Here is a 26,471-nt window from a genome sequence, read left to right as displayed (position 1 = left end):
TGGAGACAAATTTCTCTGTTTGCCGCTCACACAATGAAAGGGATTACGGCTTGATTTACTGGCTTCAGGCTCTCTCTGTATCCAGGCAAGTGGCAGCTCCTTATTCTCTCCTCATTCTCGCCGTCTTCTTTTTTTCCACTCTCATCGCCATCCGCCATCCAAAGCCTGTGATGTATGCATGGCAGAGACTGTGTGTATGTGGTTGATGCTGTGTATATAGGCTAAGGGAATCAGGGAAGGTGGGGGTAGGGGTGGGAATTATGTGAGGGAAAGAGGGGGGGCAGGCACACTCGGAGCAGGCACGTCCAACCCAGAGGGACAGATGGCCAGTAGCCCTGGTGCTTTTTCCTCTTTGGTTTTCTAATTCACCCTGCAGGCTTTGTGTAAGGCCTACTAGTACACAGACCCTCTTTTCAAGAAGCAAGAGATGGCTGCTCTCCTTAGCTAGAAGAGGGAGGAAGGGAGGGTGGGGGGTTATCTGTGTGTAAAGAAGGTACAGGGTATAGGGAAGGAGAAGAGAGGAGGAGGAGGGGGAGGTGGTTTGTTGTAGAGGCAGGATTTTAAGAGGAGGTTAGGAGAGGAGAAGATATGAGGAGCTGAGACGGGGGTCATCAGCCTCAAATGCATGGAGGTCAGGTCCAGATGCTGCTCAAACAAAAGGGCTTCTCTGGGGGAACGGCTGGGGGAAGCGTGGCACTCGCCATTGTGTGTGTCGCTGCATTGCAGGGTACTGCTGGGGAGCCTCATGCTAATGATGGCCATTCATTCTTGTAACGGATGAGTGGGCCCCTGCTTCTGTTTGCCTGCTTTTCACAAACGCACAGTTCATATTTTGTTCATGTGACCAAATATCTGCTCTGTTAACAAACGATTCCCTCTGAAAAACAGCAAGGATGGGGGGGAAAAGGATGGCTTCCAAGCTCTGTGAGGAAGCTGGGCAAATATGTGTTTTTGCATAGTAATGATGCATGAGGACAGGTGCAGATTCTGTGTGTGTATGTGTCTGTGTGTGTGTTTACATATGTGTTTGAGAGCGTAATGTTTAATGCATGTGTTGGTGTTTTCATTGCCATATTTAGCATATTAACCGATACAGTCACAAACTGGCATCATTTGGTTCCATAAGAATAGATCACATACAGTACAGGCCAGAATAACTGCAGATCTTCCTTCCGTCTCTGATGTTGATTTATTATTGACAATCCCCTCCAGGCCTATTTCAAAGGCATCTTAGTTAGATGTATGCATTAATGTTTAGAACAGGCTATATGCCGAGTTTGATTTTACACAAACTCGATCAACCTAATGAAAAAAAACTGCAATTACGAACCTCACACTTATACGTTTAGCTCACAAAAATATTAGTTATTCGTAATCATCATTCATGTTTCGGCGCCAAGCTCATGTAAGACAAATGTCCTTTGATCTTGTGAATACCTAGGTAAAGGTGTGTTGACAGGATCACCCCAGAGTCACTCAGTTTAAATTAAAGCGATCACTTTCTGATTAATGAGCCAGTATCCTGTCACACAACTGCAGAAATGCTTTATATAGTCCCCTCTGTACTGCTGGGGTACTGCCTTACTTTCTTGATTTGACCAGAGGGATACTTTAGCCAACCCAGGAGTCCACATGGAAGAAAAACAGAGCTTGGGATTGTTGATCAAAGCAAATGATAACTATTTACAGATTATATTTTAGACAGCCTTCTAGTGTCTTTGAGGTCTAGGAAAGTAACTGTACCAATTCACTAGCCGAACAAAGATTCTCTGTTACGATCATGTCGTCCTTTAGAAGACTAATCTGTGTGTGAGTGCCTTGTGATGGGTTGCTGCGGCGGCCAGCTAGCCCACATGTGTTTGAGAACCTTGATGCCTCCAAGCAATGAGTGTGATAATACCAGATTGATCTGAAATCAGATGTGCTTTAACTTTCTTGTTTATGTGGCTGCTTACAGTATCTTGTGTTTCGATCAATTTTACTCTTACTTTCCCACGCCTTATTTTGTTTTTACCAAACCTGCCAATATACTTTAGGATTACAGGTTTGAGAGTAAGTCCTATGCAGTACTTCCCTGGTACCACTGTCATGTCATAAAGGTTCATCTTTCTTCGTATGCTTGGTATGAAAATAGAGCTAGTAGACAGTTAGCTTAGCTTAAATGCATTAAGCAAGGGAAAACCTTTAGCATGTTATATCTGTTTTTTCTTTTAAAGCCTTCAGTCAGTCATTAGTTTTACCTTCCTGGTTTCCCACAGGTAAAAGCAACAACACAAATAAGACATAACATGGAAATTAGTGTCCTATACATTCAGTAAAGGAGTGCTTTTGAACTTTCTTATCACTATAGTGAATTTCCCCAAATGTTGAACGAAAGTCCAACCCCCATATACTGCTATATACCACATACTGTATACTATCACAATATTATACCACCCCGCACCTGTTAATTCTGCATGAATGAAACTGAAATTAGTACCCAATGTGTAGTCGTCCTATATTTGACATTGTGAGTTTAGGTTTGTTCACCCAACATAAACATGTCCCACCTTGTCCTCCAGCTATACAAACAGTTACACATGTCATTATTTAAGTCACACACAAAATACTAACCTAAATACTCTATACACACACAATGTCAGTACTATATCTTATCAAATTGTATTGCAGGTTAATTGCAGGTAAATAAAAAAAAAGCATTCAGTATTTTCGGGGATTTAAAATGTAAAACTGCAATACTTAAACTTTGAGCTGTAGAACAATGAGGGCATGTGGCTAAGAATGGACCGTGTGGATCCGAACAGAAAGCTGCAGTCCTCTTCCCTCAGGGCAGCTCCCGGGTTTTGTGGTCAGGTTGCCTGGGCAGCCGTCCATGTCCACGCAGGTAGAGGCCTGCGATTCAAGGTGGAAGATTTTCTTTTGGGCTTTTAATCTCCAAAAATCCTTATGAAGTGCTGTAATCTGAACGTAGTAAACAAATCCAAACCGCAACTAACTCTGCACTTCACTACAAACCCTTCTCATCATACTTACACAGTTTTATAGCTGGTAACAACAGCATCTTCAACATTATACAGTCCAGTGTACCATCTTCTTCTACATCCTGAGCCTTTACCCTCCTCCTTGTCTTGCTGCCCTCTACACTCTGCCTTAACCCAGCATTCATCCCTGGAGAGGTTTTCTCAGTCACAAGACCTGCCTAAAACTGGCTGTTTATCAAGAGGCACCATGTGTTAGGTAATGTCAAGCATCTATATTTATGGCTAAGATATCAGTAGAAGGAGAGGGGAAGAGAGAAGAGAGGAAAAGAGAGAGAGAGCACAAGGAAGAGAGAGGGAGGTAGAGTGGGCGGGAGTATGAAGGGGGCTGCAGCCATTGGCCTCAGACAGGAACACGAGTGTGAATAGCTCACAATGGCTTAGCCTCTAAGCTGGGCTGGACCTCTAATTTGCTCTGCTTGTGGAGCTTTGAAGAAAAACGGCAGCTGCCTACTAGCTGCCTGCCTGAATGAGCTTGCAAGCTGGGAGCTAGCACTCGCTCACAGACAACTGGATGATCCATGGATGGTTTGGTTGGAAGAGGGAGAGCAGATCCGTTTGGATTTATCTTTTCAAATATTTCTGTGGAATAACGTGCGGAGAGGAGAGGAAAGCAGCAGCAGCACTAGTGGCGGTATAGAGGTAAATCTGACATTTACTTATCATCCTGGGAAAGATGCCTTGGCTTCAGGGATTACATTGACGAGATGTGGGTGGCGAGAATAAACAGATCCACAGAAGCAGAAATACTGAGGCAGGTGGATTTGTTTTTTAAAGAAAGACTCTGGGAGCCAGTGCTTGTGCAGATTTGTGGTGTGGAAGTGATGGACTGATGTGTTGTGGCATGTGTCTGTAAAGATGGTATGTGTGTAAGAGCACATATGTATATTTCTCTGCCACATCTTCCCAGCCTCCCTCATTTTTACCTCCCTGAGTCACCCCACCTTGTACACTGGCTCTCTCCTCTCAGCTTTACTCTGCTCTGTCCCTCTTTTTCACATCGCAGTATTCTCTTAAAAACAGTGCTTTCTTACAGGTGAAAAAACTAAAACCCTGCCTTGTGTGCAATTTTATTTTCAAGATTTCCAGCTAATGACGCCTGACATTGTATGTGCTTGCCCACTATTCATGTTCGCCTTCCCCCCCCTGTCCTGCCTTATTCTTCTCCCCCTTATTGAAAGGGGAGAGATTGGGAGGGAGCAGGGGGAACAGCAGGAGAATAGCGGCTGGGACTCAGCTGTGAGGACTGTTGTGGCGCGAGCTGAAAGAATGGCCTGTTGTGTATGGCAGCAGCAGTATTGTGTGTCTGGCCTCCCTCTCTTTCTCTCTGTCCTGTCCCCTTCCTCTCTAATGGGTAACTGCATCATCCCTTTATTCAAACAATCACAGCGAGAAACATGCTCCTCTTATGAAGAAAATTGTAAAAGATTATTTGTCAAAGAAAGTTAGTCTTTCAATACATTCAGGGCTGGGTATTGTTTAAAAGGTTTTCTGACCCAAGATAGTGAAATAGGACTTTTTAGAGCTTACTTTGCGATATATCAGCATGATTTTTTTTTTACTGTAAAGCTATTCAAACGTAGTCCATCAATCAATTGAACTATTTTTTTTTTCAACAATTTTGATTGTCGGATAATTATTTTCACAAAACCCGCCGAACATGACCTAGTTCTGCACCATTTTTTGCCTAATTTGACTGGAATGGTTTTGGACTGTTGGTCAAGCCTAGTTGGACATTTGAAGACAAATAAATCATAAGATATTAATGTAGATGTAGCCTTAAGCAAATGAACCAATGACCTCAAACAATCAGTGTATATACTTTTGATTCTTAACGTTTCTGCTGGTACAACATAATATATTGATGTAAATACATTTCTTTTTTTTGCAACACTGCAAAAATGATGACAAAATAACCTGAAGGACCTTGTTCTGTTCATTAATGACTTTTGATGGCTGTTTGAATGTTTTACGTTTCACTGTAGGAGAGGAGAAGATGCATTATAGCTCTCTGCCGACCCCATGGTAGTTAATTGAACTTACTACAGCATGGCGTGCTCTTAGCAGCACCTCGGCCCCTGATAGGATCTGGAGTGGGGCTGCTATTTGCTTAATCATTAATCTGAGGGCCTCCGCTACATTGATTTCCTCTACGTTCCCCTTCATAAATCATTATGGACCAGCAATCCCTTTAATGGGGGATGGAAGTGCTGATTGAACACAGCCACAGTACTCAGGACGTAATATTCACCTTGGTGTCCGGGTCAGCTGATCAGGACCGAGGAAACGGGTCCAGTACCTGTCCTGCTTCGCAAGACTTCTCAAGCCTTCAAACATTAAGATGATGTGACACATACTTTAATTAAAGTCCCATGTTTAGACCAAATATGTTTGTAATATTCCCTATTAGTCATATTAGCACCACTAAAAAGATGTATCCCGTTGACAACATAATGGATGCAAATGGCCATTTAACCATAGTTTGTGGTTGAGGCATTCCCATCATCTGACCAGTGTATTAAGGGACTACTTGTGTAGATGAGGCTTAAAGTGCTGCCTCAATCAATGCTGCTCGGGTAATTGGCTTACAGGCCCAAGAGAGTTGCTTGCTAACTCCCCGTGTGACTGTTGGCGTTCTCTACCCCTCCCCTGCTCTGTCTGCTCTGAGATATACGTCATTTCTTCTCACGTCATCTCTCAGCCTCTGTTTTCATAACACACACTTCCACATCAACACTGAGTGTGTTTACCCTGGAAACATGCTGTAACTACAGGTTCTTGTGTTGAGGATGGGTCATTTACAGGCTTTGGTGGTAAGATTTAGTTTTTTAAGAATCTAAAGTTTGACATTACTTTGTATTTTCACCTTAATTTTAAATAATCAACCTACTTTTTTATTTAGTCTCATGGACACTATTATAGCATTGTTTGGAAATATATGTTTGATAAAACAACTATTTCCAGACGTAGTTTACAACCCCACTGTCAGTTGCTTAGTCTCGTGTGTTCTCCCCCCTGTCAGGCTCACACTCGTAACCACCAGGGGTTAAAAACAGCAGATGTTTGGCTGAAACGGTGTGTTTGTCTGTGTTAGACAATGAGTGGAAGCTCTCGAGACCATCAACAGCAGGAAGGCGATTGAGAGTATCGAATGTCAGGGTGCTGTCCCCCCACTGTCTTTTGTTAGTACACAGGAGGGCGTCTTTTCACCTGGAGCTGTGGTTGAGTGAGTGGACATTTTCTTTCTGGTATTTTACACACAACATTAGCTTCCCTGATATATTATTGTGGACATATGTATAATTAATTTGTGATGAAGAATGGCGGAGGAATAATGATCTGAGGAGTCAAGCAGCAGGGCCTGTGGGTGTGGATAAAGAGGTGTTCAGGTTATTTTGGCCTCAGGTAACAGGGAACCAGTGACCCAGGGGTCAGGACAGGACACAGACTGAGAGGCTGCAGAGGATGTAGAGATATATCACCCTTAGTCTGACATCCTGCTCTTCAGTTGTTTGTTTGTTTGAACAATGCAAGATAGAAATGTCAAATGGAGAAAACAGGCAAACAGCACTTCATATCACTTGAGAGCTTCTGCACAACATCACCTTTTATTAAATCAACACATGTATATTTGACTTTTGAAGTGTCCTCCAATTATAACATCAACACAATATTAATCCTGTGCTACCAAGTGAACATTATGTAAGTATAAAGTCTGTGTCAGGTGACACACTGAAGTGAAACACAGTCAGCAAACATTTAAGTGTCTGATTTAAGGTTTAAAGATGAAAAGTCTGTGCAGAATTAGCAATTTGACCAATTTCTGGCCATCCATTGAAGGTGCTATCAAGGACCAAATGTGAAAAAAATATATATGGCAACAGAGATTAAGTACATCGACACATACAAACATAACATGACTAATCATTCACAGCCATGCTAGCAGCTCTTTAAATATGCTAACATAAATGCTCAGATACTGATATTAAGGAGGAATCTGTTCATCATCTTAGAGTAGTGTGTAGGAATTACCATATCCTTCCTTCTTCCCACTCAAGTGCGGCAAAACATGTTCCATGTGCATATCCCTGGCAGGCTTGGGCCACTTTTAGATGATACAAACATTCACTCAGCAACATGAATGAAATATTTAGACAGCCTCTACAGATAACAGCCTCCCTCTCAGGACAAACTCACACAGTTTGTGTCAGCCCACCAGAAAGGACTGCAGTGCAACCTCGCTTCATGCAAAAATCACATTTTTTAAATATATTATGACAGTGTACAGTGAAAGACAGTGTTTGGCATTTTCACCTACGTAAACGTTTGTGTTTGACCTTTATGCAAATACTCAGTGTAATAGTAGTGCAAACAAAGCATCTATTTTCGCTTGGTATTTGTGATGACAAAATGCCAAATGATGTGGAACAGTATATGAGGGAAAAAAATGAATTTTTGGCTGCTAGAAACAGTTGAAGTTGAGCCCTGTGCATTGTAAAAGATTCAGTGGCCAGATGGCCTCAGAATCAGCTTTTCTCTAAAGCTAGATGTCCTTTAAATGTTTGCCACTAATACTAGCTCATCAACAGCACTGTAGCAGAAGCATTGAAAAACATTTGCAAAATGTAAACATATTTATGTTCTTTTGACAGAGATTTAGGAACTTGGGTTTTTTTTTTACATTAACTGTACGTGGTTTAGTGCAGGTAGACGTGAGATTTACCTTAATGTGAAAGAACCAAAAACATCTTCAGTCACTATTGAACCATTTAAAGCAGGTCTCTACTGTACATCATGTCAAGACAAAACTGATCTTTCCCAAAGAAAAACTGTTTTTATGTTATTTTCCTCAGTAATGAAAATACAATGTGGACAACTCATCAGTCATTGTCTTTGTGTCGTGCCATCTTGTAGTTGAAGAATGCCAGCCAATAGTAAGGCCATTTTAGTCTACTCATTTAGCTGCTTCCTGTGATACCTCACTGGAAATGTTCCTGCTATACTTCACTTGAAATTGGTCTCCTTGAGATGATAATTATCTTGTCATACAAACTAGTACTTATGTAAAGACAAATACATCATATATGTGGACTAAAATCCCCTTTTGCTTTTGTTTTACTCTACATTGAAGATTTAGATAGCCAGGTCATATGGAAACTGTCCATTTTGATTAAAATACATAGAGTTCTTACAGTGAGAGGATAACATTTCTCCAAGGTCTGTAATTAATGACAGAGACAGTTCGGATGCTCCTGCAGTTTATGGTCCGTGTTCGGTAGCAGTGAGTGAGCGGCCCAGTATTAGGATGTGGGTCATAGCAGCAACTCAAACAGGCCTCTTCAGGGACACATGTCCCCTGCTCTGGAGCTTTTTATGAACTGCCAGTGAGGACAGAAACTGGCTTCCACAACCTGCTATTTATAGTACACACTTTAATACACCATATACAGTTTGTGTTTACACACTTATTCCCTGCTGTACCTGTGTCTCCTATTGTGTGTGTGTGTGTGTGTGTGTGTGTGTGTGTGTGTGTGTGTGTGTGTGTGTGTGTGTGTGTGTGTGTGTGTGTGTGTGTGTGTGTGTGTGTGTGTGTGTGTGTGTGTGTGTGTGTGTGTGTGTGTGTGTGTGTGTGTGTGTGTGTGTGTGTGTGTGTGTGTGTGTGTGTGTGTGTGTGTGTGTGTGTGTGTGTGTGTGTGTGTGTGTGTGTGTGTGTGTGTGTGTGTGTGTGTGTGTGTGTGTGTGTGTGTGTGTGTGTGTGTGTGTGCGTGCGTGGTTCTGTCAGTGTGGATGCCCATACCTGTATATATAAGCTTGTGTGTCTTTACTGTATATTTAATGCCATGTACATACTTCAGTTAAATCTAGAGCAGAGTACAGTAGGGGGTGACCAGAAAGATGGACACTATTCTTAGGTTTTTACTCACATTAACATTTAGCTCATGACTTAGCTTCTCCACTGTTATTCAGGGGTAAGCAAATAACACACCTTACAGTCCAAGGCAATCCAGTAAAATAACCCCATAAATTGTAAATAAAAAAACTATTCTCACTCAAGGTTTAGTCTACAAAGTCCCAGAAATACTGAACAATGGCAATTACAGCTTCCCAGACCCAAAATGAAGAACGTTACATTTCTTGTTCCGTTTTATCATTCATCAGTCAAAGATTTTCAGTTAATGATATTAAAGATAACAGTAGAGCTAAAACGATTAGTCAAATGACAGAAAATTAATCTGCAACCATCTTGATTACTGAATTATCATTTAAGTTAATTATCAGCAACAATTCTCAACATTCTCCAGTTTCAGCGTCTCTATTGCAAGGATTTGTTTGCATTATATAATTGTTAATAATCCTTAGATGCAGCTAATACAGATATAAGGTTGAGTAATTTAGTGTCCATCTACTAATCGGTTAATTGACTATAGTGGTATGTTTTGCCTCGTACACAGAGTTTCTTGTACCAGAGCAGTGACAGAGACATAGTTGATGACTGGACTCCTTTATCCTTTTAGCGGTGCTTGGATCAATACCTCTGTCACACACACAGATGCATGCACACACCCAGCCCCAGCCTTGTGAGAAAGAGAGGAAGATGCTACTCACTGAATAACACGATGCCCAAACAAGATGAACGTGGAGATGTGAGGAGAGGCAGCAGAGAGAGTGTGCTGCACAGCAAGAGCCAGAGATACAGTTGTTGTGTTTCGCTTCTCCATGCATGATGGTTGTTAGTTAAGCAGGTAGAGGTGAATATAAAGAAGAAAGAGCGAGTTGTTTTAAGGAATAACACATACCCATTAGGTGAATGTTTTTCCTGTTGTGTATCATGGGTTTGCTCTGCCCTAGTCCTCTTTCACCTACCCCACCTTTCACCTTTCCGCCACTCCACCATTTGGCAGAACAATCCTGTACTTCCTCCTTTCTCCTCCGAATGGGGAGATGACCTTCTGATTGACGTCATTGTTAAGAAAGAGATGGACCCTGATAAGATGTTGTGTGTTTGGTTTCCCCTATGAATATTTTCAAGAGTAGGAAGAAAGAAATAAAGAAAGAAATGAAAACCTCCTTATAGTCAGGATTAAAGATGAAAGAAGAGGAGGAATTAATTGTGAGAATTATATTTCTTTTTTACAACAGAAGGGAGCTGTGTGTATAATACTAAGGATTTTGTATTGTATTTGGAAGCCATATTATGGATGCAGTCGTGCTGATTTGCAACATTGCATGTGACAGCCTAATACAGCGAGAGAGATTAAAAGGATTGTAACCTTGGAATAAACATCTCTGATAAATCTCTGATGGTACACACATTTAAATGGTGTCACATTACACTGTACATTAGTGTATATACTCTGTAGTACTGCACTATGACAGCCTGTAGCTGCGTAAATGTTTGACAAGAAGAGCATGGCTGACTTCGTTGTAAAGGGACGGTTGGTTGTAATTTGGTTACCCACAGTATTTGTGTGCAACTAGAAAATCCCTGATGCTGAGTTCTCATTGCATCACATGACTCTTAATCTACTACGGGGAGTTTATTTTTGCCAAATCTTCCTTTTTAAATTGCAGTAGGGCTGTTATCTCTATGAAGTGTGTCATAGTGAGCCACGCTAAGAGCTTGGGATGGAGATGTTGGTATTTCTGTCGATGAAGGCACATCTGGTGTTAAAATAATGTCTATCATTGATGTGTTTTAGCTGTGAATAAACGTATGCACAAATGTTTTTTAATTCACAAATGTTTATTTTTCGGCTGTATTAAACCTGACATGCATACCTCAATTATTCAGCAGTGACATTGGATCTTATTGAGCTCTTGTTTTAAAGCACTAGACGAAATCTTTGGACAAATATCTAGGTGGCTTCCAACGATTGTATTGCATGTTTTGCATTTTGCAATTAGTGTTTAGTGTTGTTAAGCAAAACATGGCAAACATTCCTATGTATGTATTTAGCACACGTGTAGTTTTAGTAATATTTTTGAAGAAGCGTTTGGTTTATGCCAATCTAAGGAGTTGTTGCTTATAGGGACATTTACACACATCCATCTGCTGCCCCTGAAGCAACTTGATGCCAGACACAGTGTCTGCATTTTTTTGTTCTTCTTTCAACACCGGTCATGTTTATATTTGGGTTTACAGGTTTTACTATTTTTGTATTTATTAGTTACTAAACATGTGGCCGACAAAGAAATATAAATAAACCCCTTCAAAACCAACACTTGTTTTATTAACTATTCTGTTTTAGCGCAGATTAAACAAGCAACATTTAACATGTTAATTACTGAGCTTTAGAGATGCTGGAAGGAAGATCTTGTTACCCTTCAGGCATAGACATGTTTCCCCTCTACTTCCAGTCTTTAAGTTAAGCTAAGCTAATAGGCTGCTGCCTTTATCTTCGTTACAGACATGAGAAAAAAAAGGTTTCATCTAACTCTATCCAAGAAAGGAAAGAAAAAGCACATTTTCCAAAATGTTGAACTACTACTTAAAGAGAAACAGTCTCTAAACAAAAACATATAGTCAACAACAGTGCTTCTCAAAGTGTGGTCCGTGAGCGCCCCCTAGTGGTCCGTGAGTATATGGGTAACATTTCACATTTGAAATTAATTAATCAATGTAAGTTTTCCGCACTCTCCCGGGGATATTTCCGCAATGGAGCAAGGTTAACTTTCACTTTCGATTGCATGAAATAGCCCAGCACAACACCTTCATCACACATGTTGCCACTTGTTTGTACCATTTTCAGGCGATTTGTAATCTGTTCTAGAAAAACGATGTGTTTTTTGATATTTGTGGAGTTAGGTGGTCCGCGAGTGTTTATTTATTGGTTAAGTGGTCCTTGGTATGAAAAAGTTTGAGAAACACTGGTCAACAAGTATGAATGTCACTGACTGCAGAGGAGTTGAATACAGTAAATATTTTCTGAGTCTGAGAGACTCCTTTCATCTGGTTTTACGAAATGCCATTCTGGTAATAACATTTGGTGGATTTAAAACAAAAACGTTATCCAGAAGTGAACATAATATCAAGATTAGTATGTTTTAGTAACTGAGGCAGGCGCTTCTTTGTAGAATTTGTATTCCTTGCAAGCCGTCATAAAACAGCGAGTCACTCACTGTTGTATAATACTATCCCTCTGTATGTTATTATTATTGTGCTGAATTAAAGTTGCATCAACTAATATGAGTTTTTTCCAACTTCCTTTAGTGAATCATCTTACCCACGGACATCACCAAACTTAAAATTCAATGTGCAAAAGTAGCTGGTTCAAAAGTATATTTGAAGCCTGCAGAAGTAGACGCCGGCCTGTCACATTTGATTTTCTAAAGGCAAAACAGAGTAGACAGCAGAACACCGAGATCTTAAATTCACCGCAGTTCAAAGAAATATCAATCAAAACATCTTTCAGCTGTGATTAACAATTATAATTATTTTTTTAAATGTATGGTGTTGGCTTTATAAAGCTTTTAACATAATTTTTTCTCCCTGGGATATGTCTGTACCGGGAAAACCAACGAATAAGAAATACAAGGAGGAGTTTAAACAAATAATGTAATCCAATGCAATAGCCATGCAATAAATGAAGCTTAAAATGTTTTAGTTTTTGGAGAGAAGCTGCTTCAGCTCTTTAGTTGTTTTTTAAGCAATGGTTTGTGTTTTGAATTGCATTTTTCTTCAGGCAATGGTGGCCACCCTCTGCTGCTAGCCTTTATCAAAGATCTACACTGGTTTTCCTTCCCAATATAACAACATTTGACTGAAAATGAACTCTTCTGCATTTTGTATGCTCTCTAGATGAAGAGGCGCCCAACTTCTCCTCAAACAAATATTGCTCTCTGCTTGGTTTGGTGGTATTTTAAAACTGAAGACGTTAGTGCTTGCGTTCCATTCTGCCGTTCATGCATGCGCTGGCTGTTCGCTCACAGTGAATGAATGGAGCCCATTGATGGCCATCAGTGGAAGTTAGTTCATCAGGGCCGGGGTCAGAGCTGAGTATGGCCCAGTCATTGTTTCCGTGGTCAGACTATACACAGTGACAGTATGGAGATGAGCCTGACCTCACTGTGGCTGTCGTACACTGAGAGCATTCACAATACCTCTTATATGAGTCCCACTCAAGACAAGCCTCTGGGTCATTAACAGGAATTATCTTCCAAACCTTACGAAGTCTTTTTTCTAAAAAGTCTTTGCTTCTTAACGAACATTACGTTTCCTCATCAAATGGGATTTAGCTGTATAAGATTAATTATGTTGGCCTTTTATTATATACTTTACCAGAAGATAAGGGGAAAGAGAGGAGATAACATGCAGCAAAGGGCCAAGGGTGGCTTTATATCATACTATGATAGTATTACAGTATTGTACAGGTTATATGGTGTATACAACTTGTTCAGAACTGAATTATTGGGCCCCCATGGCTGAGGACGCCAGAGTTTTGTCCTACTGTACTGAAAGAATTGCATTTAAATTGTGCAATATTTAATTGAAGCAGATACAAATTAACCCAGAAGCACATTAGGACATTAAAATGTTTAATAAATTAACCCTGCAAATGTGATGCAGTATCTCTTAAGAGCAAACATTTTTAAAAAGGAACATTCAGAGAAATTATTTCATAACAGAACATAAAATAAGTGTTCAGCTCTAATATTCTGTAATACAGGCACGCCAGAATTAGTCATCCTATCAGAGCCCTCCACTGTGGGGAATAGCCTGGAATAACAGCTCCATTCCCTGCTCAGCAGACAGCGTCATCAGAACACACTGAGCCTCAGAAACATCTCTCACCATGGTGGGACCACCTTGTCCTCTGACTCAAACTCCCAGACAACTTCATTTTCATCTGATCCTGATCCACTGAGGCGAACACCAAGCTTTGCCTGTGTGCTCCTGCTGTAAACAGTCAGTTAGATAATGCATCACTTATTTATTCTCTCTTATGTTTTGTTGTTCACATTCTGAGCACAATTTCTTGTAGACTAGTTTACATCATCCTGTTTCAATTAATCTTGAGAAGTATTTTTAAAATGGCGGGAACAAAAGCCTTTGCAGTGCAATGCAGGTGTAGGACGTCGGAGCAGTGTGCGGTAAAGGCTTGCTTATTATCAGGTGTTTGTGGGCTGCATGCACCCTGAGGGATGCAGAGTGTGAGCTCACGGCATATTATTGGAGAGTAAACACTCGAACAAGAGTCTTATGTCGAGCATGAGCTTTCTCACTCGTCTAGAATAGAACACAGTGATGATGTTAAAGTGGTTGAAGGCTGATGAACTGTCATTTCAGTTTTTCTGACGTATGTTTTTAACCAGTTTTTAATCATTATTGTGTCATTGATTAAGGGCTGGTAATATAGGTTAATTCACCGTGGTTAAGACTGAAATATCTCAACATACTTTTTTTTTTGGATTGATTTGTAATTTTGATATTCATGTTCCTCAGAGAATTAAATGTAATGTTTTTGGTGAACTTTTGGCTTTCACTACAACATATATGCAACATATCAACATATAAATGGATTCCAGATAGATACATATAGACAGAACATGTTGTGGAGAAAGATATGGTCCTGAGAGGATGTATCTTAATATCTTTCTTGATAAAATATAACTTTTGGATGGATTGCAGAGATATTCATATCTACTCAGAAGGAGTTGTAAATATTTAATTGATCTCTGATTCTTAAGTGTGTACAATCATAAGTTTGGCATCCTCATTTTTCCAATACTTCTAAAAGTTTGTGGGATAAGATGTGTAAGCATTCATCTAAAAGCTGAGCTAAACATACATATATCTCATACACAGTCCTGTCCTGACCACAGATGGGTCACAACTTCGGTCAACCATCTGGCCTGTCTTCTCATCTCCTCTTTGTAAAGACAGAGAAACAATAGGCCATGCCTCCATTGTCCGGTGTCAGCTTCCTCCTACAAACTGTTCCAACTATGAGTAAAAACACCACAGACCACAAATCATTAACTCCTATAGGGTATCAGACTCAGGTGGTTATACCTGCAAATCATTTTTTACTTGGAGTTGAGCTTTTTATCAGAAATTAATCCAAAGGCTGATTCAGAGTCTATTAGCAAATGTCATGAGTTTCAATGCCTCAAATGTTCTCTGGTGCCAGGACCAGGAGACGTGCTGGTTTATATTGCCTGCTTTTACAGTCCTGTCGTTAAACCTAACGACATCTAGAATATATTAAGTACAGCTGTTCAGCATTGCAGTCGTAACAGATGCAATGCAGCTTTAGCAATCAACTACAGCCTGTGGCTCAGGAGGTAAGGAGGTCGTCCACCAATCATGGGGTCGGTTTTGTCTGTTTCCTGCACTCTACTTAATGGCATCTTTTTGCTCAAGATACTGAACCAGAAATGGTGCAATTGCGTGTGAATGTTTATCACTCCTGATGATCAGGTGGCACCTTGTATGGTAGCATCTGCCACTAGTGTATGTGTTTAATGCCGGCTTGTTTGTAGAGCCTCAAATAGCTTTATCATTTACCACCTTGATGGGTGCACAACAGCCCCTGGCAAAATCAGGCCAAATTGGACGAGGATCATAACATTTCCAGTGCCCCTTGCTAGAACCAGACTAATCTTATAACTCAGCCTTCATTTTTGATCTCAACCCCTCTATGGTTTTGTGACTTCCTCTTGCACTGTTTTGACATTCTTACGACACTTATTTCAAGTGATTATGTTTTTGAGTGTTACAAACCCACGATCACCATGAAGAAACTGATGGATTGATAACAAAATAAGAACGATTCCTATGGGGACCTTTTATTTCATCCTCTGACTTAGCAGGCAACAGTTAATTTCCTCTCATAGTATTTATAGCTATTACAATCACTTCCTCTTGGTTTCAGAGCAGCTCACATATTGACTGTTTCCCTGTGATTGTGATAATCTCAGAAAAGCTGAGCAAATATTAGGATGCTGAATGCATTTTAACACTGATAATAGGCTTATTAAACTAAGGTAAAAATGTGGTTCAAGGTGGAAAAATCGCACTTGCCCACTGAAAGCGATAAGATTTGACTTGTATTATTGGGAGCCACATTAACTTTATTTGTCTGTTTCTTCTTGTCCTTAGGTACAACCCGGCCCCTTCGAGACGGAGAGGTCCCAGGGGTGGATTACAACTTCCTGTCTGTGGAGGACTTCCTAGAACTTGAGGAAAGTGGAACACTACTGGAAATAGGAACATATGACGGTGAGGATGATGATCACAACTGACCCTACATGTGACTCATGATGGAGCAGGTGTCCTGATTCTCCACAGATACAATGAGCGTGGCAACATTTATTTTTTCCTACATGCAGGCGGGCAGAAAGACTTTGGTCCAGTTGATTCAGATTAGACTGTGCATGATGTGGAGGGAGATGCATTCAGGAGACAGCAGGTCACTCCACATCTGCCCCTCTCACTCTGATTAGGACAGTGTTGTGCAGTCTCGTTCCAACACAAACCTGTGTGTTAACATGAGTGTGTGGGTGGATGTGTGTTTGTCTGCAAGCCTGTGTGTTGTGCAGGGCTAAGTCTAGTGTGTGTGTGTGTGTGTGTGTGTGTGTGTGTGTGTGTGTGTGTGTGTGTGTGTGTGTGTGTGTGTGTGTGTGTGTGTGTGTGTGTGTGTGTGTGTGTGTGTGTGTGTGTGTGTGTGTGTGTGTGTGTGTGTGTGTGTGTGTGTGTGTGTGTGTGTGTGTGTGTGTGTGTGTGTGTGTGTGTGTGTGACATTAATCTGCTTGGCACCGCTTCTGCTGTTGGCATGTTTCTCCCTTTCACGCAGACAATATCAAATACCTGTCCACAGGAGTCTGTGGACATCCAGATAACCATCAGAAAACTGGATTATTGATCATAACTGCAGTAACCCTAGAGTGTTATGAAAAATAAATATATATGTATTAAAAAGATTAGATTATAAGTACCTTCTTCTAATTCCCTCACAGTTTTAAGTATTTTTGAGAAATGTTTATTTTAACATGCCACTTCAGTCACTGTTGTGTTTTATTTATAATTGTATTCTTGGTAAAAATACTATTTGTCTTATCCCTATCCCAAATGTGACTTAGGGAAATTACCATCTCCATTTGCAGGACATACTGTATTTTGTTGTTCCCAAAGTAAGAAGTGAATTGGGAAAGAGTGCTTTTAGATTCTCTGCACCTACTGAATAGTTTATTCTACTGACTGATCCTAAACCTAAACGTATTGTTTACCTAAACAGGATTAAAGCTAAAGGGAAATATTATGAGGGCAGAATGTGGGTTCAAATGTTTTATCTGATCATTTGATGTTAGTCAAATAGATGTGCTTTTATCTTGGTAAAGATATATTTGAGCTCAACAGGACAAACCTGTTTAAATAAATGATAAATTAAAACCACACAATTGATAGAGACATTAGTTAAAAGGACATGAGAGGACATTAACATCCATAGCGCAATTCAAACAGCCTTCGGCCTTTACCGAATTATTTATTTAATACAGAGTATTTGTTTACTGTAAACAGAAGATAGCTACTCTAAATTTCACATTTACATTACACTCTTAGGCCCCGTCCACACGGAGACGAAACCGATTTCGAAACGAAGTCGATTTCAAAAAAGTCTTCCGTCCACACGGAAACGGCTCAAGAAACGTGTCCGTCCACACAAAAACACTGGAGACGCTGTAGTACATATACCGGGCCTGTAAGTGGCGCTGTACTTCTGCCACAAAATACACCAAAAGCAGTGAATAAGACCGATGACTATTATTATTATTATTATTATTATTATTATATTATATTATTATTGTTGCTGATGGTTGTGGTAGAGGAGCTGTAGATTTTTGCACTAAAATCTGTATCATGTAGCATCTGGAGCACGAACGCAACCCTGTGATCCGCCATTGTTGTTATTGTTGGCGAAACGCATCAGCAATGACGCGGGGGTGAGCAGGAGAGGCGGGCTATGGCGTCATCGTTTCAGGAAATTATCGTATAGGGCGTTCACACCAAGCCCCCAGGAAGTGCGCCAGACTGTGCCCAACATTCGTTGTGTCCAAACGGCGGTACTGCAACTTCCGTATCAGTCCATGAAATCACTGGGCCCAGAAATACTTTTTCCCATTGACTAACATGGGGAAAGAGACGTCTGTAAATTAGTGGATAATTTGTTTGTAACTAAATAAACTACCCAGTATTAACTATTTTATAGCCCTTATTAGAATAAATCGGTCCTTAAAGTTTTAGAATGCACTAAAAGCCAAATCTAGATTTATTTTTCTCTCCATTCATTCTAGTGAGCCGAGAGTGGGAGCTCGGGGGACGGGGCTTAAGTAGCACAGTTTGTCGTAAAACTGTTGAAATATAAGACTATGTCAAATACGCAACTAGAAAGACTACAAATCCCCGTAAGTGATGTCACAATTGTTTTCCTCCACTAAGAGATAGCTAAGATCAGTGCCATATATATATAATCTATCTATATGGTGCTGGCTAAGATAAGATAACTTTAACAAGATGCCTGTGTGCTTAGTACCAGGTTGTTATCATACCAGCAATGGGTCTTGCTCGTTCTTTCGCTTCCCGTCTGATGAAAGGACCAGGAGTGGCTGAAATGCTAACGCTAGCATCGGTCGCCGATCTTTTCTACTTCATGCTATCTGCACAAATGGTTGACATTAAACATTAAAAAGATCAGGCAGTTCAGAGAGAATCAAAGGAAGGCAGGCATGCAGCTTTGCATGAAATTCTTCTGGACGTGTTTCATTGTGGTGATAGTGAGGGTAGTCAATCGTTTTGTTGACAATACAGTAGTGACGGCCATCTTGGTGTCGTCTGTGTTGTTGTGCGAGACCAGAGATGTAGTTCATTAAGCGTTTCAAACAAACAAATGTGTTACTTCACAGTTTTACGACACATTTTTATTTTTTTGACAAAATTATCTTTTAAATTGACAAACATCATATGTGTAATTCGAGGCACAATTCAAACAGGATCGAAAGATAATCTTTCTCTCTCCATTGACTTCAATACATAATTTTTTCGAAATAAGGTCCCATGCATAGGTCCCATGGAGCTCCCCCGGAAGGGGAGGGACTTCGCCACTCTATAGAGTGGTGCAGGGATGACGTAATGGATAGCGCATGGATTCCCTCATCAAAAAAGCAATGGGATTTCTCCATAGGATTTTGGAAAATAGCTCTAAATAAGGTCTGTGGAAAACGAACCTCTTAGATAAATGCACGTTTTGTTCAGCCGGATAATATCCACATGTCTACCCTACTTTTTTTTTATCGAATCATAAATCTAATCGCCAGAAGCAAAATGCTAACGTTATGCTATAAACCAGGGGTGGGGAACCTCCGGCCCCCGGGCCGTATACGGCCCGCGAGACAATTTGATACGGCCCTCGAGGTAACACACGCAAAAAAGAAAACAAATTAAGAAATATAGACCGCAAAATATGTAACAAGCGAGTACCTGTTTTTCCTGGCCAAGGTCAGTGTCCTTGAACACAACACGAGCCTAACGTGTCATCACGTGGTATATGTCTCCTCCGACAGGGGTTTAGAGCTGCCGGAGAGCAGAGCACCAGAACGCCGCTCCGGGCCGGGACTTCACAAATGTCAGTACCCATAAGGAGCCGTACACATGCCGCAGTTTTTGCGTGGCTGTGTCTTTAGTTGAAAGCTCAGTGGCGATCTGTTCATCTGTCATACTGATCATACAGTCGATAACTTTGTTGTTATTAGCATCTGGTTAGCTAGCTATGCTAACAAATATAAGAAGCTTTTTCTACTACCAGTGAAGTAAAGGCACATCTTTATATGATCATTATAGTTATAAAAAAATAAGAGAATACAGTAAACGGGTATAAAATACTATATGACAGTAAAAAAAAAGTTGTTATTAATAAAGAAGAATACAGTTTGAAAGGGGAGTGATTTGTAAAATATCCATAAAGAAAAAGAAAATCTGCTTCCAGTTCTGTTTCATATGGGTGCTGAGAGAGGTATCCATAGATCTCCTAATGTTGCTCTCAAAGTGCACTAAACTTCAACATTTAAAAAAAAATCTTCCCGGGGGAACATGCGCCGGGCCCAGACCCCCCTAGGAGGTTAGGTCCCCCCTCCCACTTAAATCATGTTCACATTGATAGGAAACTAAATTGCACACATCTTGTGTCCATATCTTTCTGTTTTGATGGCCATGCCACAACCGTGCACGTGCATGCATGTGCGAATCATGGTAAAGTATCTGGATTAAGAGGTTGCTTTTTCTTTGCACAGCATGAAAGAAAGGCCAAATGAATGGGCTGTGATTTTAGTATTTTTAAGCAGACGTCAATAATTTGTACGGCCCTCGGAGGATGTTGAAAAAATTGAAATGGCCCTTGAGAGGAAAAAGGTTCCCCACCCCTGCTATAAACAAACTACAGCAGGATCGCTGCTTCAACGGCACGCCAACTTAAGATCGATATTCAAGAATACAGATTCAAAATTGTACAAGTTGAAGCTTTTGTTTTAACAGTTTGCAAGAGCGCAGGTACTTGCTTTCAAGCAAAACAGGGAAAACAAAGTGTGTTTACGTGTTCGGTGTAATGACGTACAACTTCTGTAGTCCTATAGAGTGGCGAAGTTCCTCCCCTTCCGGGGGAGCTCCATGGGACCTTATTTCGAAAAAATGATGTATTGAAGACAATGGAGAGAGAAAGATTATCTTTCGATCCCGTTTGAATTGTGCCACGAATTACACATGATGTTTGTCAATTTAAAAGATAATTTTGCAAGTAAAAAAAAAAAAAATGTGTCGTAAAACTGTAAAGTAACACATTCGTTTGTGTGAAACGCTAAATGAACTACATTCTGGTCTCGCAGAACAACACACGTCACCAAGATGGCCGTCACTACTGTCTTGTCAACAAAACGATTGACTACCCTCACTATCACCACAAGGAAACAGGTCCAGAAGAATGTCATGCAAAGCTGCCTGCCTGCCTGCCTGCCTTCCTTTGATTCTCTCTGAACAGCCTGGTCTTTTTAATGTTTAATGTCAACCATTTATGCAGATAGCATGAAGTAGTCTACCCCGGGCTTAAATTGTGTATTATAGAATGATCACACCAGTGACAGTACTCTTCAAAGGGTTCACGAAATATGACTACTACTCTTACCGTTTAACATTTTGGGTTACTTAATGTTACTTCATAACGTGCTAGCTACTAGCTAGGTAGCTAACTTGATCCAGCCACTCCAGGGCTGAAGTCGAATAGTCCATTTAGCTTAGGAACCTTCCTAACGGAGCGAAATTACCCGGAAGTCCCTCAGTGGCAGCCATGATAAGTGCCGTTCGAATTCTCTAGATCAGTGGTCACCAACCTTTTTAAGCCCAAGATCACCGACCTCGGCCTAGGTGAAAGGCAAGATCTACCTATTGCAGAATTGAGTGAAAAAGACGGCCCAGACAGTGCTTCCAATTTGAGGCCTTTTATATAGGCTTATTGCATCTGAATTACTGTTACGATGAAGGCTCCATAATCAGCTCACGGCATATAGGCAGGGGTAAAGTGCTATTTTTTATGAATGGGGCAGACCTCACCTCCTCTAGGGGGGGTCCTCCTCTCCTTTTTTTTTAAATATTGAAGTTGAAAGCATCAATCTGGTGCACTTTGAGAGCAATATTAAGAGATCTATGGATACATCTCTCAACACCCAGATGAAACACAACTGTAAACAGATTTTCGTTTTCTTTATGGATATTTTACAAATCACTCCCCTTTTAAACTGTATTCTTGTTTTACTGCAATATAGTATTTCATACCTGTTTTTCATTTATTCTCTTATTGTTTGTATAACTATAATGATCATATGAAGGTGTGCCGCGAAAATAATCTTTTGAATAATTTGTGACAAAACCGTTCTAAACACTCAGAGAGTCCTTTAGCTCACCTGAGCCCCTCAGTCTGACAGGGGAGGACTCTCCTCCAGCTTGTTGTGGAACAGCTCCTTCCAGAATTGGAGGACAATTTAGACACCAACATTTTTTTAAAATGAACCTTTTATTTTATCATTTTTTTTTATGTATTTAGGAAAAACAGATAATAAACCATCAAAAAAAGTGATTTGCCCAGCTAGGCATCAAATGTATATTTTCCAATGAAGAATTACCCCTGTTACTCTAATTACAGTAACAGGGTTGAAAGTAACAGGGTTGAAAATCAATGCTAATTTGAGCTTTAACCTCAGGAATTATTGCTAGATGTAATGCTACTTTCAAGACAAGGACAAACTTGGATATCTAATGCAAGAAAGATAACTTTGAAATGAATATGCTTTATTCTGATAATATCAGTAACAGGGTTGAGTGGGTCAGAGTGCCACACTCTTTTAAGACTGAAAATATTGTAAAAATCGGAAAAATAAAAGAGAGGACTTAGTTTTGGTCTACCCATGGCACTAGCACATGGCTTGCTGATGTCACTTCCACTGTGTCATCTGACTTACAGTTTTTTCACTTCTTCTGCCAATCTAAAAAGGTTTGGGTAACAGGGTTGAACGCATGTTGAGGGACACACCTTCTGTGCAAAATTACTGTTATTTAAAATATGTTTATGATTTAACAAATTGATTTTACCATTACAAGAGACATATATCAATAGAATAATACCAAAAAAAGTAAATAAAATCCCTATTTTAAATGTTATATTTGACATGCAAGTTGGTCACCAAGAAGCGGGGACAAGAGAAAAATGCCATTTTAGGGGATGTTCAAGAGCTATTTGATCATTTGATTTTTCTACAACTTTATATACATTTTGTCTCAAGACAAGTATGTTTAACACAACAAGTGCATATTTTAGCCTTTTGGGCATGGATTATTAGATTTTTTATATGGGGGACATGAAATGTCCTCCAATTCTGGAATGACCTAGCTAACCAGATGCTAACATCACCTCTCTCTCCCTCTCTCTCTATCACACTAAATGCGCTATTGCCACACACACACAGAGCCGAGCTTGAATGACACAAGCACACGTGTATTTCCATGCAACTCTCTGATTGGTCTGGTGACTTGCCTCTGTTGCATTCACTGAACACGGGAAATTGCAGTCCTGCCGTCCTCTTGTGTCATGATGAGGTTCACGTAAAGCACGGTTAATGTATTATATTATTGAGGTGTCTCAAATATACGTCAATCAAGTGGCACCTGCTAACGGGGTGGTGGATGATAGGTTTACATCTAAAAACGTATTTTTCAAACATTATTATTTTTATTTTATTTTTATTTCTTTTGTTACTTTTTTTTTTTAACGCTCCGCGATCTACCCGCACCACACTCGCGATCGACTGGTTGGCGACCACTGCTCTAGATCAGTGCTTCTCAAAGTGTGGTCCGCGGACCACTGGTGGTCCGTGAGCTCCCCCTAGTGGTCCGTGAGTATATTGGTAAAATTTCACATTTGAAATAAATAAATACATTTAAGTTTTCCGCACTCTCGCGGGAATATCTCCACAATGGAGTGAGCTTAAGTTTCACTTTCTGTTGCATGATATAGCCCAGGGCAACACCTTCGTCACACATGTTGCCACCTGTTCGTACCATGTTCAGGCGATTTATAATCTGTTCTAGGAAAACGATGTGTTTTGGGATATTTGTGGAGTTAGGTGGTCCGCGAGTGTTTTTTTAATGGTTAAGTGGTCCTTGGTATGAACAAGTTTGAGAAACACTGCTCTAGATGATCGGAAAGGAGGCTTCAAACTTCCTTTATAACCTCCTTTAGCTTAGGAACCACTGGACCTCCCTTGATGAAAGGAGAGGAGAAAGTGCTGCCCCACAATGTCTTGCAGTCGCAGCATTTACCGTCACACAACAGTCGGCCGCTCACGTTCACCGAGAAATTATATCATGAAAGTTACGGTGCTTATTAAGCATTTTAAAACGTATGTGGTAAGTTGCCCAAGTGCTTTGTTTTGAACGTTCATCAGTTTTATAATCTAAAAGAGAAATATGAATGTTAGTTTTTACTGAAATGATCAAATAAAGTCAACATCTCACAGTCATTACTGAGCTGTGTGCGGTTTGTTAAACTTTTAAAAGATGTTTGAATGGTGATGTACACAGTGATAGATGTTAAGGACTAACGTTTAAAATAAATACATTTGTATTTATTTTACATCTTTAGTTCATACAATAATACGTATTGAGATAATTTGTATTAATGTGGACCGGAGGAAGAGGGTGACGACTCTGACGAGCATAAGTTTCACTTTCCTTTTTTATTTCAATTCCAACTTTGGTCATGAAGAATATGTTTCTCTGTTGTCCACGTTCATAAAGCATAACACAACAGCATCAGAGCACAGTGCAGAGTCTCTAGATGAGTTTACAGTAGTCGCTCCTTCTTATTAAACATCCATGTTGTAGTCCGCTGTATAGAAAACTGTAGTTTCCATAGTTTCCCTACAGAAGCAGACGCACATTTATGACGTCCACTGGCGCATCATAAACACGTCGGATAGTGAAAGTGCAGTCGGATTCTCTAAAGTACCGCAGTCTCTTCTCCTAAATCCTTTTGAATTCTCCTATCCACTATCCCTTAACCCCGTGACGTTTCACTCAGAGGTCAAGGAATAGACGATAGGGTTAGAGACGATAGGAGCTGATTTTTTGATTATCTGACCGCAACCCTGGTCCTTTTATCAGACGGGAAGCGAAAGAACGAGCAAGACCCATTGCTGGTATGATAACAACCTGGTACTAAGCACACAGGCATCTTGTTAAAGTTATCTTATCTCAGCCAGCGCCATATAGATAGATTATATCTATATGGCGCTGATCTTAGCTATCTCTTAGTGGAGGAAAATAATTGTGACATCACTTACTTACTCTGGGATTTGTAGTCTTTCTCGTTGCGTATTTTTCATAGTCTTATATTTCAACAGTTTTACGACAAACTGTGACTTTTTTGACATGGAAATTATTTTTTAAGATTGACAAACATCATATGTGTAATTCATGGCACAATTCAAACGGGATCGAAAGATACGTTTTCTCTCTCCATTGACTTCAATACATTATTTTTCCGAAATAAGGTCCCATGGACCGGAAGTAGATGGGCGTGACTTCACCACTCTATTCAGCCACTTGTTAACAACCATCGTTTTTCAGACACGTACACTCTTCAAAAATCACCAGTGTGGTCACTGCTGATGTATTTAATGTCGTAGAACAAAACGTGATCCGTCTCTTAAATTTGTGTCAACCACAGACCTTATTTCGAGCTATTTTCCGAAATCCTATGGAGAAATCCCATTGACTCTGAGACGAGGGAACCGGTAGTGGTAAAATGCTAACTCACTTCTGGGTTTTAGGACGCGTCACTGCACCACGCTATGAGCAGCTCTCATACGAAAGAACGAGACCCCTCCTCCGACGCTGTATCCAGTTCTTATTATACATCCATGGTACACACGGAGCTGCAAGGGTTTCGTCTCCAGACTTACCCACGCCGTTTTCAAAGTGTATCGTTTTCGGGCTCTGAATCCGCGGCTCCGTTTCGGCTTTGTGTGGACGAACCGTCTATACGATAAAGAACGTTAGCAGATACAACTGATATCGTCTTCGTGTGGACGGGGCCTTAATCCTAAACCAGGTTAATCAGCTGCTGCTTGCATCAATTAATTAACAGACATGACAGTGGTATTGATCTAGCATTTTTTTTATATCGTTTGATCCAACTATTGGCAAGAAAGCAATAAAGGGTATTTCCCCAAATGTTTAATTATTCCTTAAATGTAGCCTCTATGATATTGTCGGACCCCTAGGTCACCAGGATGTCTCCGTCTCTCATATCTATAAAGAATGTGTGAATAGAGTTGTAACATACAGGATAACGACTTAATGAAGTATTTGTTTGTGCCTCTGAAAACAAGACTCTCAGTCATAAAAAGCTACAAAAACAAGCTGGCTGTTGTGAGTCGGCCATTGTTCTTGCTAAGTATGCTTTCAGGGTCCAGACAATGAAGCTCTGACGCCTCGAACACAATCTAGTTCTGCTTTCTCACCAGCTGCTTTTTCCAGGATTCATGATCACACTGTGATCCAGCGCAGATTATGAGGTTTCATAGATTCTCTGCCTGCTACCTTTCTGCCTGTTTCTTTTCTATCCCTGGCTTCCTCTCTCTGTCTCGGTTTCTCCTTCTGTGTCTCTCTCAAGCATGCTAATGTCCTTCTTGTTGCCTAGGTAACTATTATGGGACCCCCAAGCCGCCAAGGCAGCCCATCAGTGGGACAGTGATTCTCAGTGATGCAGGCTCCCAGCAGTCCACCCCAAAGCGCACCAAGTCCTACAATGACATGCAAAACGCCCGAGTAGTGCCTGCTGACGACGAGGATGACGACCAGGCCACGGAAATGAACAACAGTTTTACAGGTGA

General features: G+C 40.5%; 1 protein-coding gene across 11 annotated transcripts in view; it reads left to right on the top strand.

Annotated features, from left to right (window-relative positions):
* The window catches only part of LOC117449330 (membrane-associated guanylate kinase, WW and PDZ domain-containing protein 1-like), a 100,778-nt gene that overhangs the window by 33,523 nt on the left and 40,784 nt on the right, over positions 1–26,471 (top strand). For all 11 annotated transcript variants that reach the window (XM_071203753.1, XM_034086947.2, XM_034086946.2 and 8 more), the window contains exons 3-4: positions 16,141–16,260; positions 26,279–26,467. In XM_071203753.1, coding sequence (XP_071059854.1) covers positions 16,141–16,260; positions 26,279–26,467 — 309 coding nt within the window. The remainder of the gene's footprint in view (positions 1–16,140; positions 16,261–26,278; positions 26,468–26,471) is intronic.

Source organism: Pseudochaenichthys georgianus, chromosome 7 (genome assembly GCF_902827115.2).
Source record: "Pseudochaenichthys georgianus chromosome 7, fPseGeo1.2, whole genome shotgun sequence".
Classification (NCBI taxonomy): domain Eukaryota; kingdom Metazoa; phylum Chordata; class Actinopteri; order Perciformes; family Channichthyidae; genus Pseudochaenichthys; species Pseudochaenichthys georgianus.
This window is presented reverse-complemented; position numbering and strand designations above follow the sequence as displayed.